This window comes from Strix aluco, chromosome 22 (assembly GCF_031877795.1).
Source record: "Strix aluco isolate bStrAlu1 chromosome 22, bStrAlu1.hap1, whole genome shotgun sequence".
NCBI classification, from domain to species: Eukaryota; Metazoa; Chordata; class Aves; order Strigiformes; family Strigidae; genus Strix; species Strix aluco.
Window position 1 is genome coordinate 5,118,894 of NC_133952.1, and position 16,365 is coordinate 5,135,258.

Genomic DNA, 16,365 nt, shown 5'->3' on the forward strand with positions numbered 1-16,365 from the left:
TTGAAATTAGCTATACAAGAGTGGTGTGCAGTGCAAGTAAAACACAGGGAACTAACTCCACTTGGGGCTAAAACCGTAAGAGTTAAGCCACGAACACTATTAAATAGCTCTCTAGCTAAATGGGTCCCTAATGTTAAAAGAGTCTCAACTCAGAACATAGATGTAACCTTAGGCTTCAGCTCAACCAACTTAAAGTAACAAGGTTAATCAGAAGTATTTTACAACCTTGGAAAAAAACCATCTGTGTTACTCACAGAGTAAGTAAAGGGCCTTTTCCTCTGGGGGGGTCCAAAGAGCTCAGGTGCCATGTAGCAATGACACACACAACACATGGGGGGAGCCTGTTTGCCACACATTGGGTAAGTGTCTCCAGCTGCTCCCATCAAGGGTACGGACGGGATCATCTCCTGAATCTGCAGCGATCGCTGTATTTGCAGCTGCATCAGGAAAGAGCAGCAATAATCACCTAAGGTGAAAAACTAAAGAAAACTATAGATGCATCAGTCCACATCTGGGTTGGAGTTAGTATTGCAATTGGTAAACAACGGCTGAAAGTTTCTTTTCTGAGTTTCACAGGCCTTTGGTCACAGATCAGCATTTAGTAGCAAGGAGAGTTAACCTGGAAAATGTCAAGACAGCAAAAAGCTCTGTGCATATAACTATTACATGTTGATACATGAGGCAGCTTGTAAGCAGGCCAGGTTATAAAGCTTCAAAAAAAATTTTTCTCTTTCCCAAAATAAACAATCCCCAAAATTGAAGTGCTTCAGGCTACAAAGGAAACCAGCCAGGTTGTTTACAACCTACTGCTGGAATTCTGCTTAGGGCAAATCAGCTGCAAAGAAAATGAAAGCAGAGCTCAGAAGACAGTAGGTGATTTCTTTTCTGCCTTTGTATGGGAACCTACTACAGTCTGACAGGGAATAGATCCAAGCTCCTCTCTTACTCTTGTATGGAATAACACCACTCCTCCTGGTTATACAGTACTTTTATATTTGTAAAACTATGAAAAGCATCAGTAACGAGGAGGTTTAAAGGGAAACTGTAGTATAAAGTGTCTGTACAGGCAGATCTGGAAGAACCACAGCAGTCCAGTGACCATTCGCTGCCGCTCTGAAGAAGTCACAGATACACAGGATACAAAATCTGCAGGATGCAAGCACTATGGCAAAGTGATCATGCTACACCTGAGGCTGCGAGGAAAAAAAAAAGTCTATCCATCAGCACTATGCCAGGCTTACAATTACCAAAATTTGACACATTTTAACACCTTTAAAAGCTAGTTTTGTGTGAGAGCATTCATATTGCCTGTTTATTGCAGTAATTCATCCAGGCCTAACTGACCGGATTCTTAATGCTACTCTGTGGCAGAAGGGGAAATAAAACAAATTAAAACATTTCACCTGAAAAATTAAAAAATAAATTTTATTTCATGTTGATGCTGTGAACAGGGAAGGATTTGCCCTGCATACAACACACACTGCAGCGCTGAGTGACAAGTAGGTCCAGTTTCATTTGAGAGTTGAATAGGTTGATGCCGAGACTAGATGTATATACCATGTTGCTGTCAGTTGATTTAAAAATCACCTGCATCCAGGAAATGTCCCATCAAGGCAGCAACTGTGCAACACAACTGTGCAGCAGTGCTCCTGTTACTCTTACACCTAAACAACTACTCTGAAGTTTTAACAAAGCTTCTTAAAAGCTCTTTATTAACAACTAAGCTTTAGAACACCTTTGTAACTGATGAGTAACAGTGAGGAAGAGATGCTTACTCACTAAAGACTCTTTCTTTCGTAGAGACTGGATACAACTGAAGATATCTTAAACCTCCAGAAATTGTTCTTACTGCACTGTTGGTTTCTGCGGGTCCGTGTCCCACGACCTTTTTGCTATCAGCTCTCCCACACAGTCCTTTAGGAGGCAAGAGACTGATCTTAAAAGTAATCCAAATCATACATTCCCCTCATTGCCCAGGCACTCAGTATGTCTTTTAATAAAATCGTTTTTAACACACATTATATATATTTGACTCAGAGCTTTCAACTTTTGGCCTTTATTTGTTTTTTCTCTTCCATTATAAACCACTGATAACTCTAGACATGGCACTGCTCTGATCTTGTAACAGATTCTCAATAGCTGTAGAAATTTATCCCACCTATGACCCTGAAGTCTTATTTAGGATGATCTCTTCTATAGGTGACAGGGGTCTTCAAACTTCTTGGGCCATTTAATCTTTAGCCTTCACCGGAACTATTTAGGCTGCTGCTGAATTAGAAATATAGACCTCATGAAACTGAAACAGATTTAATGGTAAAGGATTAGAAACTTTCACACAGGCCACCGAACAGTCAAGAGAAGGAGACAACTTAGAGTTACTTAGCTAGAAATAGGAACAAAAAATATCTGAAGAGCTTATTTTATTTTATTAGTGGTCCAGCTCTTTTCAGGCAATAGCTCCTTCCAAAGTGTTGCTGTGCCACCAGCTCACATGTTCTGTTACCCCAGGGTTTATCTTAGGACCCGGGAGAATCAATCTAAAGGGCTATGTGAATGGTGGAGTCTCATTTTCATTTACAGTGGGCACAGACACCATGACCTACCAACAATTACAGCAATTGCAACCCATCTGGAGATAGATGAGAGGAGTATCTGATTCAGCTCTGCATCTTTTCCTCAAGCTCTGGAAAACACTGTGTGTTCAAAGAGGTAGGTGATAAGCTTGGTAAGAGAAGTACAACAGCACATTTTGAGTATCTAAAGGAACATGTGTCCCCAAAAGACCACCCCAAGGATGTATGCTTTTTTGGAAGATGCCTCTAAAGCTTTTACACTCCCTTACTGAATGCCTTAAGCACTATTTGGTTGGTAGTTGAACAGCCTTTCCTGTTTACAAATGGATTTCGGTTGAGATCTATACTCACCTCTGACCTCTAAAACATTTGATTTCTTATTTTTATTAGTAATGGTTTGCTTGAGAAGGCAAAAGCGCAAAGGTAGAGAAATTTGTATGTACAATAAACAAGTCAGCCATGCTGATGTACTCTGTGCAGGTTTCTCTACCTCCCAATTTATCCAGGCTCCACAGTGGTAATAGCGATTCAGTTTTCATAGCAAGAAGATAAATACTTAGCAATATAATTCAAGGGGAATATTGGAAAGCCCTCTGTTCCACTACTTTCTCCCTGATCTACATATGAATTCTTTATTATAAATCTTCCAGCCCTGGTTTAAAGTTAAGAAGTCACCAGTGGGGAGGGGGAGAGCACACAGGTAACAAAGCAAGCACAAATATTCTCAAGAAACAACTACTCCTCCAGTTCCTGACTCCCAAATCATGTTGTTACACAACACATGGCCTTTTCTCAATACATCCTTCTCAACATATTACTCAACACTCCAAGTTTGGAGTCTACACAGAAATCTTCCACAAAGGTAAAGAAAGTATTTTCCATTTGGTGGTTTAGCAGTATAATAAATCAGTAAGAAACAAGAGTAGCTATTAAAAACTGTATTCCCCCCCCCAACAGTTACATTTTTAGTGAAAAGATTAAACCACATAAACACTTCACTTTTCTCCTTGAAAAGATTTAACAGCTCAGAAATGCCATAGATACACACGGACAATGACAGGCCACCACAATCCAGCCCATTCATTCCAGCCAGCAGCCAGAAACACACGTATCCTCTTAAATTAACCCTTTAAGGGCTGCCCCCCTTTGCACCAAAATTAAAATTAAAGTGTCTCTTAGGCAACCAGGTCAAAATTTAAAGAATCTTTTGGGCTCATTCCTGGTTTATTTTAATAAAGATATTTCTTAGCTGGCCCCAAACAGGGGTAAAAGATTCACTTCCACACTGAACTTTACAAAGATGCAGCTGAATCAAAAGGATCTTTTTCATAAATAGATGCACAGTTGTTTTCATTACAGAGTATTTATTTGCTCAAGATAATTTCCCTCCTTGTGCGCACAAGTCCGTTCTTCCTTTTGCATACATTCCATGGTTTCTCTCAAGCTTTTTCCCCATTTTGAGACCATAACAGCATCCTGTCATCATAATTTCTTGCCATGAAAATGGTCACATTGTCACAGTCAGATTCTGGAATTGTAACTTCAAATAATTAACAACCATATGAAAGGAACCAGGAACAGGTGAATGAGTTCTGCTTTAATAGATTTTGAAACATCTTCAAGTCAGTGCAACCCACAGGAAAATCTAGAAGTATTGTAAAAATGACCTGCACATATGACAAAAAAAAAAAAGAAGTGCTAGGTTTTAGGCAGCAGTGCTAGAAATTTTATGTGCAGATTCCTGAACAGTCAGTGCACTTCAGGAATTCCACTGCAGGTTTTTCAGTTTGTAAATGCGCGTGTGTGTGTTTTAAGGCCCTGCAACTGCTAAGAGAGTAAACCTGAGAGTGTCACCTGTACACTCACTACTGGGCAGCTTAATGCAGCACTACTGCCTCTTGGAACGTGCCTAAAGAAAATGGTATTATCTCAGGATCCAGGTAATTTCTGTATCACCGAACAGTTGCAAGGAGCCAAACCACATACAATTTTTCAAGTGACTAGAAACTTAGTTTATTAAAGCCCAGTGCAAGTTGGATTTAAGTTAATGATCATTAATTTTTCCTTATGTGAGAGCTAGTCTTGTGCAGCAGTTAAAGGGTTAAAGTGGAACTCTATTTTAAACACGTTCACATATTCTCTATACAAATTTGGCAAATTCATGTCACAGCCACAGATCTCATTCTTGCAATTCCTGCAAAATATCTACAGCTCCTCTGTCAGAAGCAAAGAGAGAAGCCACCTGAACAGCCAGGTCTACCAGGAGTTCATGGTACAGCCCAGAGCAGCACAGGACGGCTGGCCATCTCCGTGTTCCAGCTTGAACAGGTAGACTTATTGAACTAAATATGCTTTCGACACGTGCTCCCAAAAGAGCTTGAGGCCACAGAGCAGATAAGTATGGAAAACCCGATTGCATCAGAAACACTGCAGCCAAGAGGAAATCAAACCCATGATTTCAAAGCCAATCAAAAAACCAAACCAAACCCAAAAAAGCAAGCATTTATATGTGTGTAGATGTAATAAATATTGCAAAGCACATTTTGTCTTTTTCCCCCCCAAGTCAGTAAGTATAAAGAAATAACCAATGCACCAAAACATCAGCTGTCTGCAATGAAAATGTTGAAGTCAGCAAAACACCTGCAAGCCAACTGAAGAGAAAGCGTTTGCATTGTCAACCAATCACAAGTTGCTTCCAGTTCTACGCAGCCAAATCAAACCCTCTTCAAATTCACAAGTTTGACCTAAATAAGCACCACACCATGAAAAGCTTCTTTAGAAGATGGATGTCAAGAGACTTTAAAATATAAAATAAAATGCAAGATAAAAGGTTTTCATTGGTCAAGTTTGAAAAATTGTCTTCCTTTAGCCAATCACAGCCTGTCCCTTTGAGCCAATCAAAAATACACCTTTAGGTTTGTCCTTAATTAACACAGCCCAGCTGAGTAGCAAAAACTTATAGGAATAGATGGCTGTGAGAGGCATTCTGAGGGTTGGGCAAAGGGAAACAAAATTACAAAGAAGAAGGAATACCAAGGAACAATTAGGGTGGGCAAAGAAACTTATTAATGCTCAGCCATCCTCCTCTATCTTCAGGAATCTCACTGTCCTCTCCAGTTCTGTGTTGTTCAGGTATCCTGTAGTTACTGTCTTCTGTCTTCTGTCTCTGATCTGGAAAACGCCATCACGACATCCTCAGCACCTGTAATAACAATGGATATAGGAAAATGTGTGCCATAATTACTTTCTTTAAAGAACAGTGGGTAGATGCAATACCCAAACTGTCATTCTACACATCCATAAAATCAGTAGGAAAGGAAAACGTATAGAAAGAAGACAAAGCCGTGTTTTCTTATTTTTCTGGGACTGGAACCTGAAGTGGTCTAAACATTTCAACAGTAGATTTAAAACATTCCTTTGCAAATCTAAGGCAATCAGTTTGTTTTCAAAGAAAACCAAGAGTAGCTTGCCTTCCCATATTTCTAAGAAGCAAGACTTAAAAAAATAAATTCATAGGATTGTCACCACAGGCACATAATCTTTTTTTTCCCCTGTAAAGTCTGGCACTGCATGAGAGACTTATTGAACTTCTCTGAAGTATGAGGAACTCAGCTGTTCAATAAAACTTGTACTGCCCTATGCATCACACTGTCCTTTTTAAATGACATTTAGATATTCTTTACTTCATCTTTACATCTAGATATTCATTACTCTTTGCTTTTAAGAATAAAAATTAACAGGCCAGCTGAAAGGTTCCCACCTCCCCCCACTGAAAAATCACTTAAACACCCTTTATAAACGAACATGTCTTGAAAACGCTCCATTCTCTAGTGGAAGTGCAGTATTTTCTTTCAAACTGAAGGCTTCCATTTGCCCAGGGAACAGATACAGCTTTGCTAAGTAACGCTTTTATTCCTAGCCTGAAGAAATATCTTCCAGAAGAATTCAGTGTGTGGACTTTCTCAGTTATTGGATTTATTTTTTTTCAATAGAGGCCATCAACTGTGTATAATTACAGCAAAACTCACGTCCCCTAAGCACAGAAAGATGTTATTACCTTCCTATAACCATCTCCAAGTCTTTGCAAACTTGTGTGGTCTTTCAAGTGGGCATTTATAGTAGAAAGACCTGAATGGATTGAGAATCATGTCTGATAAAGGCTTGTAAAGAGCATTCCATGCTCAGCTTTCATTCTTCAGAAAGGTACTTTGAGATCTTCAGAAAAAAAAAAAAATCTACTCTCTGGACTTCCTAACTGTAGAGCATGGCCTAACAGGCACTTAAAGAGAAATGTCTTCAGGACAATATGGAAATAAAAATACATCATACAGTAGTGTCAAAGCAGTAGGTTAAATCAATATCTCTAGTCTAGACAAGAACTGGAAAACAACCCTGAAGGGTTGAGCGCAATATTTTTAATTTCTGGTAAAAAAATTAGATCCCCAAGAAAGTCAGATAAAAGGAAATGTTTTCTTTCATCTGTAGATCCTCTAACAGCATTTATCTAACTGATTAGAAAATACGATGAATCCCCTCAGTCACTGTCTAATTTATAAAATTTATTTCCTTCATTCAAATGATCTTAAGTGCTTAAAAAGTGCAACAGATAATTCACAATGACCATTTTGGCCTTCATTGATTAATTTGGTCTGCTTGGGATAATTTGGTTTAAGTTTTTCTTCAGAGCTTCTCTTAAAGGATTAGACAACAAAGTAGGAAGTGCCAGAAGCAACACTGACTGCCTGTCCCATTCGGGTAACGGCTCAGCTGTACAGAATTCTCTTATTGGGGTTTGGAAAGTTCAAATTCAACTTGGAAGGAGCACCAGTATGTAAAAATCCTCCACAGTTTTTTTACTTGAAGCATATCAAGAAGCAGATTTCAGCTTTGTGCCCCAAGCAACTTCTGCCTATACACCTGCATACAAGGTAAGAGGACTAATAAAAATTCCTTATCTGTTATATGAATTCCATTTCCTAGTTATCTAATCTGCTCTTTAGCTGCGATATAGAAGGAAAACCGGCCAAAAAACGGGGGAGAAAAGAAGGTTGTAAATTCCCTTTACTAATATCCTTAAAAACTAAATCAATGCTTACGAAATGCAACTACATTTATTTTTATACACTTCACAATTTATTTGTTATACATACTCAAAGGAGAAAATATGAAGGACCAAGCAGTAGTTTGTTTTTGATACGTAGGACCCCTATCTTAGAGAACTACATCAAAAACTGCTGTGATGCACCCTCTTGTCAACACTCAGAAGCCCTGCAGTCATCTCCCTTTTCATCTCCCCCACAAATTGATTTTTCCTTGATCAAAATATAAATGATATCTAGCACAAGGATCCAGTTGCCATGTTGATTTTTTTTTTTTTAAAAATGCTTAAGAACTACTACTAGCCTCTACAAAAAGAAGGATTTTATTTGCAAGGATTCTGAAAAGCATTTCTATGCTAAAAAGAGGAGGCAGTAATGACACTTAGAAGCATTAAGAAAGCAAGTGCACATGAAGCACAACCTGTGCCACTGTGTTTTACATGCATTCCCCCTTTAAAGTCGAGGAGGCTTTGCTATGCAAGCGCAGAGCAGCTGGAGTAGCTTAGCAACCGCAAAATCACAGATGACATCACATTAGCACAAGAGATGAGCTGGATTACTTAACAGATGTTGATTGTTTTCCTGGAGTCTCCCCTTTCTACAGCCTAAATGTGAAAAAAAGAAAAAAATCCTTACAAGCACCCTTACAAGTTTCAAGCAGAAAAGGAAACTTCATTCCAGATAACCATGCAACCCCAGAAACACATATTTCTGCTGATGCCGGTATTTCTGCCCATCCCGAACAATCCCAGCTTTCGGCACGGTTCCTGTGCGCAGCCTACCCCGCCGAGCACACAGCCCTTTAAAACACATGATGAGCAGAAATAGCTTTTGGCACAAAGGATGCCGGGAATTCTGCACTTCGTTTTGGCTTTCACAATCAAAATAGCTATCGCTGAAGAGCAGGTTCACACTCAGACAGCTCCTGTTCTAATTTTCTAGGCCCACCTGGCACAGCTTCAATAGCAGTGCCACTGTCAATCTGAACTTCTGATAACTTGCCATTTGCCTGGACTTTGAACAGGAAAAGAGAAGGAAGTACAAGAAACACAGCTTGGCAATATAACAGGAAAAGAGTAAAAGCCAAATTTTGAAACAGCGTTCTGTTTGGAGGAAAAAGCAAGAGTACAACAAAGAATACAGAGTAAAAGTGTGGAAAATGCTTGAATACCTATAGTATTACTGAATTATTATTATGTGCATCCTAAGGGAAGAAGCAGAACAGTGGATGGAGAATGGGTCTAGAATTCAAGATTTTGGTCTGTCACAGCCCAAGCTCACTGCACAGTCAGTGTGCAGCACCCTTGTTTTACCACCAATGTAATTACGCTAAGTACAGTTTTAAAAGTTATCTGAATTTGTGAATAAGGTGCATGGGTTTTTTTTATCATAACATCATCAAAAAGCATGCTCCCTCTCTGATGTTCTTTGGCACTTTGTAATACATAGTTTCCCATATGGTACTTTTTAAATTAAAACGGGCAATCAGTAAAAGAACCAAAGTGGGTAAACAATTCGTTAGGGGAAGATTATGAGTTCTGTTTGAAAGGATAATAATTGGGCTGAAAAGGAGATTACAACTGCACTTCTCAATGGTTGGCCTTTGCACCAATTTTACTTAATACTTTCATGAATGATCCTGGAACAGAAAAGTAGTCTTATACTAATGAAATCTGATGGCAATACAAAGTTACAGAACTCTGCCAAAACACCAGGGAGCAGCAAAACAATATACAGGAATGAACAGGACAGCAGTGAAGACCAGAGGTGGCAAAAGGGCTTTAGCTATTCATTTGAGAAAGGAAGAAAAAAAAAAAAAAAGGATAAAGATTAGAAGTGAGATATTTCTAAGTCTCATGGTACTTTTTTAAACACGATGAGCAAAGAATGAATTTTATACGCAATTCTGAACAGTTTTATTTCCTGCTCCCTCCTCAGTTACTTTTGTTATTTGGTAGGACCACCAATGTTTTCATTTGAAGGAATTACATACAACTCAGCATTTGCAAGAGCCGTAGGCAACTACCTTTAGCAAGACGTTTTGATCTATCAAAGGTAATACCTTCCAGGTAGGCAAGTGAGTGGGTGGGTAACGCGAGGGCACAACACCCAACAGAACAACATCTTGAAGTAAGGACTCAACCCTATGCTGATTTCTTTTATTCCCACATTAAAGAGCCAATTTTATCCTTAGTGAGGTGGTACATTATTACAGAGAGGAAGACATCCTTCGTCCAAACAATGGCAGACACACAGAAAGTCCTTGCAGGCTATCAAATCTGACGTTAGCATGAACAGGACCATCCACTCACCCCAAACGCGATGGTTCCCAATGTCAGCCCAGTCACTTTCAACACATGTATCACTGCCCTCTGGGTGCTGCATCTCGTGCCCTTATTTTATGTTCACTAACAAAAGAGACAGTTTGTGATTCAGCACTTCTCCATTCTTCACAAGCACGAGTATTTCCCAGATCCGGAACCAGTTTGTTCAGGGGACTTGCAAAAAGGGAAGATGCCTTCACGTCCATAAGCCGGGCAGCTAGTTCTAACAATGCCACAACCTCTTGAAGGGCAGTAAGCCCTACTGGTTTTGGCTGAGCATTTCAATGATCTGAAAACAGAATGGAAAACTTCTCTGCTGAACTCAAGTATGGGTAAGAGCACTGTATGCAAATGAAAGGGATACTCTCATCAGTGCTTTCGATCTTCCAGAGTCCCTTACAGAGCATGATTATTTCTGAAGACGTCCCGTGGCAAAAAATAACTGGGTGACATTTGTCCAGAAAAAGGTCATCCACATTTCTCAGCACAAAAGCAGGTTTTGTTCAAGTCCAATCCTACAACCCAAACTATCCAGAGCTAAATGAAACCCATCTAACAAGTCTGCTCATTAAGCAATTCTACAGCCGCCTGTGCTCATGTACAAACACAAACATTTCCAGAGAATAGAGCAGGGGTTTCTGTGTGGTGAAAGGAAAGCAGGGATTAAAGTACTAGTGAATAGAGCTTCTACTGCAGTCCCACTTGGCTCCCACAACGGATGTTTTCTTTCTAATCAAGTAAAAAAAAATTGAAAAAGGAGAGCACAGGTTATAAAGTTAAGCTGCACATTGCCAAGAGCCTGCAACTAAGACAATAGGACGGTGAGCCATGTTTACTTTTAGCACATCCTTCACTGAGCTTTGCACTTCCAGTAATTAATGTATAGAACAATGAAAAAGGCACACTTATACCTGACCTTCTGCATTCTATACATACAACTTTGCTCTCCACAGCTGTCCCTTTTCTGGGCACACATTTCTACACTGAAATAGAGACTTACATATAGCCAACAACATACTTCCCATCTTCTTTCATGAGAAAAGCATCAATTGCCACAAACTTTCAGACATGCAAATACTTCTCCCACTTCTTCTGCCTTACACTTTCCCACCCTCATGCTTCCTAGAAATTAACAATAATTGACTGGTAGGCCTATGTTCTACCTTAAAAAGCAATAGTGACAGTCTTACCCCACTAACTTCCAAAAAAATCCTGCTGCAATTATGTTCTAATTGCAGTTTTTTTGGATTGCTGAATTTATACCACTTGAACTTGAGTCTTAGCAAGCCAAGATGATCTGAAGGTCAAACGACTTTACCGCCCAGCAGTAAAGACTGTACATAGCCATTGAGCTCAGCACATGCAACTGCTCATCAGTTCACCTAAGTTTCAGAAAATTTCACCAAGATGACTAAAGCTAATGCTTTCCACAGCAAGTACTCAGCTACAGTGACACCAAGCCAGTAGGGTACAAGCTGGATTAAAACCACCCTACCTTAACACAAAGGAAGATGCTACCTGATGCATCTAACAGCTGCTATTTCCAAGTGTTCTTTCAATGATGAATAGATACATACACCTGATTTGGTTCTAGTCACCTGAAAAATTAAACAAACCCAAAATGCCTTTAGAGATCAGAAGGTTAAGCCTGTCATGAATTTCTAGAGGCTGCCAAATCAAAAAAAATATCATTTCTTCCCTCAAGATCCTTGTAAGACACACATTTCTTCAATCACCTTCCAGCAACTATCTTCTAAACATTAACTTTTCTCTGAAATTCCCAGTATTAGTATTCTAGTCTGGCATTCTAAAAATACAACATGCACTGCTGAGAGGAGGAGCACATTAAAGCAAGCACTGCGTTCAAAAGAATAAAACTACACTTCAGTTCTGCACCACTATCTGGTATTTCATGAGCATGGTCCCCCTCCTAACTCCACAAGCAGCCTGGGTTCATTTTTAATGCTCTACCATCCAGAGAATGCATCTAACCTAGCCAAGGCATGTGTTTGCATCTCAGCTTTGCCCTCCCCAAGGGACCAGCTTTCTTCAAGAACCAGCACGACACTCCTGTTGCTATAGGAACAACAGAGCTGTAATCACCAAGGTCTTAGTATAATTCACTATCATGCTTACTAGCTGCACAGCTTCCATTTACAGATTTGCCAGAACAGCGACTTAAGAAAGCCAAGTGCTAGCCTACCAGTTAGAAATGTAAGTGGGAAACAGGAAATATGGTTTTTATGCAGGAGATGCTTCTGTGCATATAACTTTCTGGGAGGCATTTTGCTTGTATTAAAAATATGTGAGAAAGCCTTAATTTCGTCATTTCAAGCTCAAGAAACCTAATGAGTCTGAGCTGCGTTAGTTCTTGCTGCAATGCAGGGAAGACAACTAATATGTTAATATCCCAAAACAGCTCATGATTATATCCACTCTCTAGCATACACGCTGGTTGAACAGAGATGCCTTTGGGTTCCTCATTTATCTTTGGAGCCATGAAAACAAAACAACAAACAACCCACAGATATCAGCTAAAAAGCTCGTTGAGTAAAGAAAAATGCCCTATATTTTGCACTTTCATATGTGTGTTAACAACATTACAGCAATGATCGAAAAATAAAATGGTTTTAAAAAAATGTGAGCATGACATTAATGTTTCATCTCCTAATTAATACTAAATTTAAGTATTAAATACTTCTGCTTAGAGTTTTGTAACTATTGTTCATGCTTTCCTGGGTTACTGAGATCTCATCCCCTCTGCTAGCAGTTCACCTTTCAATGGATAATAAAGTATTTTTAATACATCAGATAAGCCTCATAACTGTCATGGATGCAACATGGCTGTCTGGATCAGTTGAAGAAGAGAATGGGTGACCAGACCAAAGTATTAATAAAAATAGCTAAAATATCAAGCTATGAATAGAATCCAGACATCTGCATTGCCTAAACATTCCTTGCTCTTGGTGGACTGTAGCCCACGTTAGGGGAAACACCACCACTAGAGAAGTGTAAAGTCAACACGCTGGGGGACTAAGCACTTCCTGAGATTCTGGAATACACTGAAAAGGCAAATAGAGCTGGAATTTAAAAAAAACCCACCCAAACAACAAAAGCAAACACTATTTTAAGACTGGAGTACACGTTCCGGTGACTCAAGATCCCTTCACAGATCTGTTGCTGTAATATATGATGCAGCTATGAATGTAAAGAGTTTAGAACACAGACTAGAAAGATCTGCACTAATTTCAGTTTGATATCTGCTACAGCACATTAGAGAGCCCTGGACATATGTCGTTATTACCTGATTTACACAAAGATATTCAGTAATGCAATCAGAATAACTTCCGAGTTTCCTGTCAGGAAAACAAGATTCCCTTCAACATTATACAATGGTGATGCTTCAAGAGTGAAGGTGCTCCAAAGACACGTTTCAAATGTAAAAGGAGATCTGTAAACAATCCTAAAACACAGGTGATTTTGTACATCTGAACTGATTCATTCCTTTTGAAAGCAACATGGGAAATAAAAAGATACACAGTTCAATTTCTCCTCTTCCTATAAAAATAAGCAAAAACTGAAGGGGAGTCTTAGACTTCGGGCTTGCTTAAAAATTACAGAGGTATTTTAAGATGCTTCTTGATCAAAATTAGCAATTAACTTCTATTTCTGAACCCTAAGACAGTAAGCAGAGTATCATGGAGGACCTTTAGTCAGAGATATTGTTATTAATAGTGGCTCACTGAAGGCTTATGGCACAAACACTTGAATTCAGCAGGGACAAGTGTAAACTTCTTTCTTCAATGCACTGTCACATTGCTGCAAATATATATTGGACACATAGGTTGCAGTGACTCCCTGTGGTCAAACAAATAGACTCAACAAAGAAGCTGACAGATCTTTATCAGAAACCATAGTAGGGAGCACCATACAGTGATAAGCTCAGCAGTCCTACCTCAGGTAATTACTGTGAGGCCACCAGCCAGCTGTTCTGAGACAGTATTTCTCGGATGCACAACAAAGAAAAGCATAAAAATTGTAATAGAGATTGTGATACACTTCAAAAATTCTACACCATCCATCCTCTATACTCAAAAAAAAAAATAAAAGAAAGAAAACGACCTTCCTGTAATTCTGGAGCCAGACTACAGCATTTTTAAGTGACACACAAAATTCATTCCCTTGTTTGGAATGAAATGGGGGTATGAAATCAGCTTTGTGTCTTTTGTGTGCCTGCTGGAGGGAAATGACTCTGAAAGATAGGTCTGGGACAAGTTAGGCTGCGAGCAATCCGTCCTAGTATTGGAAGATTGTAAAATCCACTAAGTCTTGGTAAGTTACTCCTTAAATAACACACCTTTTAGCTGTTAAGGCAAGCTGCATACAGGAAAAAAAGAAGTCCTCCAGAGGAGATTCCATGAAAACAGCAGAAAAGTAGGGAAGAAAATTCCCTTAAGCAATCCTGAAGAACACAAAACATTTAAGTACCTCGGTGTGTGGACCTGGGATGGGGTTTTTCAGCGCAAGATAATGCCATCTAGTGGAGATGGAATCTCCCTGAAGAGGGCAACCGGACACCTACACAATTTGTATTCTCTATTTCCAATACTTTCATAATCGACCCTTCCTGTTTCACCAACACCAGGACACAGCAAAAGGTACTGAGAGACAGCAACGATTGCTGCTGCGGGAGCCACCACACCTAAGAGCAAAGAGCAACATTACCATAACTGACTGTAAGAAATCTGGAGAGATTTCTAAGGAAATCAAAGTCCTGAGCAATAAATTACAGTTGCTTATGTCTATACAGCATACTACAGCTTCATCTTTCTCCAAAGGAAAATGTACTTGGCTAGGTTTCCTCATTTTCATTTGTTCTTCATGCTATTCACTACTTAACTTGGAGAGATGGCATATCTGAATATGAAAAGAACCAACATCCCTTCCTACTTCTCCAAATATTTAACTATTTTTGTTCTTTTTTCTCCCTACCAAGGAAAGTCTTAACGGTCAGACCACCAGGTTAATTATCATGCGTGAGGATCGAAGGTAGATTGTGGCATCAAATCTCCCAGGAAAGACAGTAGCGTCTTGGATCAGATCAAGGCAAGCATCAACAGGGAGAACTTCACTTCCCTATGGACAAAGTTTTAAGACTCTTCAAGGACTTCAAGAAAACGATGACAGAGAAATCAGTTAGCATCTGTTCAAATATGGGACAAAGACAACTTTCCGAACATTGTATGAAGCTCTTACATTTCCCGTACTGCACGATTAGTGAGTCTAGAAGCAGACCAAGGAACTGCTGGTCTCTCTTGATTACATTTAAAATTTACATCAAAATTCAATTTTTGGAGTCTCCAGAGCCCTCTGCAAAGTGAGAAAGAATAATTTTGCAGATAATAAAACCAGACAGTTTAGACAAGAAAGTCAGATCAAGCTGTGCAGGAGCACAGCTGTACAAAGTATCTGTGTCTCTTCGCTGGACTTAGGTTTTTATTCTCTCTTCTTTGCCAAAGTGCAGGTAATTCAGCATGTATTTTCATTGTGAGAAATGTAACTACTTTAGGGATAACGCTGAAAAATGCCAATTGCAACTAAGACAGTCTTTCTTAACTGAATAGGTCTACCTCAGTTTTTGACAAGAAACTGACAAATTTTCACGTTAAACTAGCAGAAAAGTTTAAGAATTCTGAGCCAAAATACACAAGTTTATCTATCTCCATCAATCCCCCAGCTATGTGAGGAATGAACACACAGGCTTATAACTGAAGAGCAAGTCTGTGCAGGTTGTGTTTCTAATGGTTTTCTAAATGTCTTAGATCTATATTAAATTTCTCCTCAACTCAGATCTTTCTGGCAAAAGACCCTTACAATTTTCCTTCAATATCAAATTCTACGTTATGAATGTGATCTGGCACAAGGCCTATGAAAGGGAGAAAAAAAAAATTCTGAACCTGAATGTTTCTGAAGAGATTAGTAGATTCAGAGTAACACCACACAATTGTTTACCAAGACTTCTGCAAAGCATTCACAAAAGCAGCACGTACTTCATCCCCTTAATGGGAATCTAAACAAACCAAAGCAGATTTGTAAACGTATTCCATGTCTACTACCCCTGTCTGGGAATTAATTACATTGTGCAAATTAAAGAAACGCAATGGGAAACAAATCCCTCCTATTGCTAAACTTTCCCACTTACTCTGCTGAAATAATAACTTTGCACTTTACTTCCACATTTATGGAAATGTGAAAAACAAAAGATGTTGTTAGATGATTCCATTTTATTTTGTGAGAAAAACGTTATCAAGCAACTCAAGTCATAGTAACTAAATTATCATATGCATAACAAATTGCTTTTGTACCTTA

The 16,365-nt window shown here is 39.1% G+C and overlaps 1 protein-coding gene across 3 annotated transcripts in view; it reads right to left on the reverse strand.

Moving 5' to 3' along the window:
- Nucleotides 1–3,761: 3,761 nt before the first annotated feature.
- Nucleotides 3,762–16,365, reverse strand: part of CTNNBIP1 (catenin beta interacting protein 1) — a 33,135-nt gene continuing 20,531 nt past the window's right edge. For all 3 annotated transcript variants that reach the window (XM_074848010.1, XM_074848012.1, XM_074848011.1), the window contains one exon: nucleotides 3,762–5,775. In XM_074848010.1, coding sequence (XP_074704111.1) covers nucleotides 5,717–5,775 — 59 coding nt within the window. In that variant the 3' untranslated portion in view covers nucleotides 3,762–5,716. The remainder of the gene's footprint in view (nucleotides 5,776–16,365) is intronic.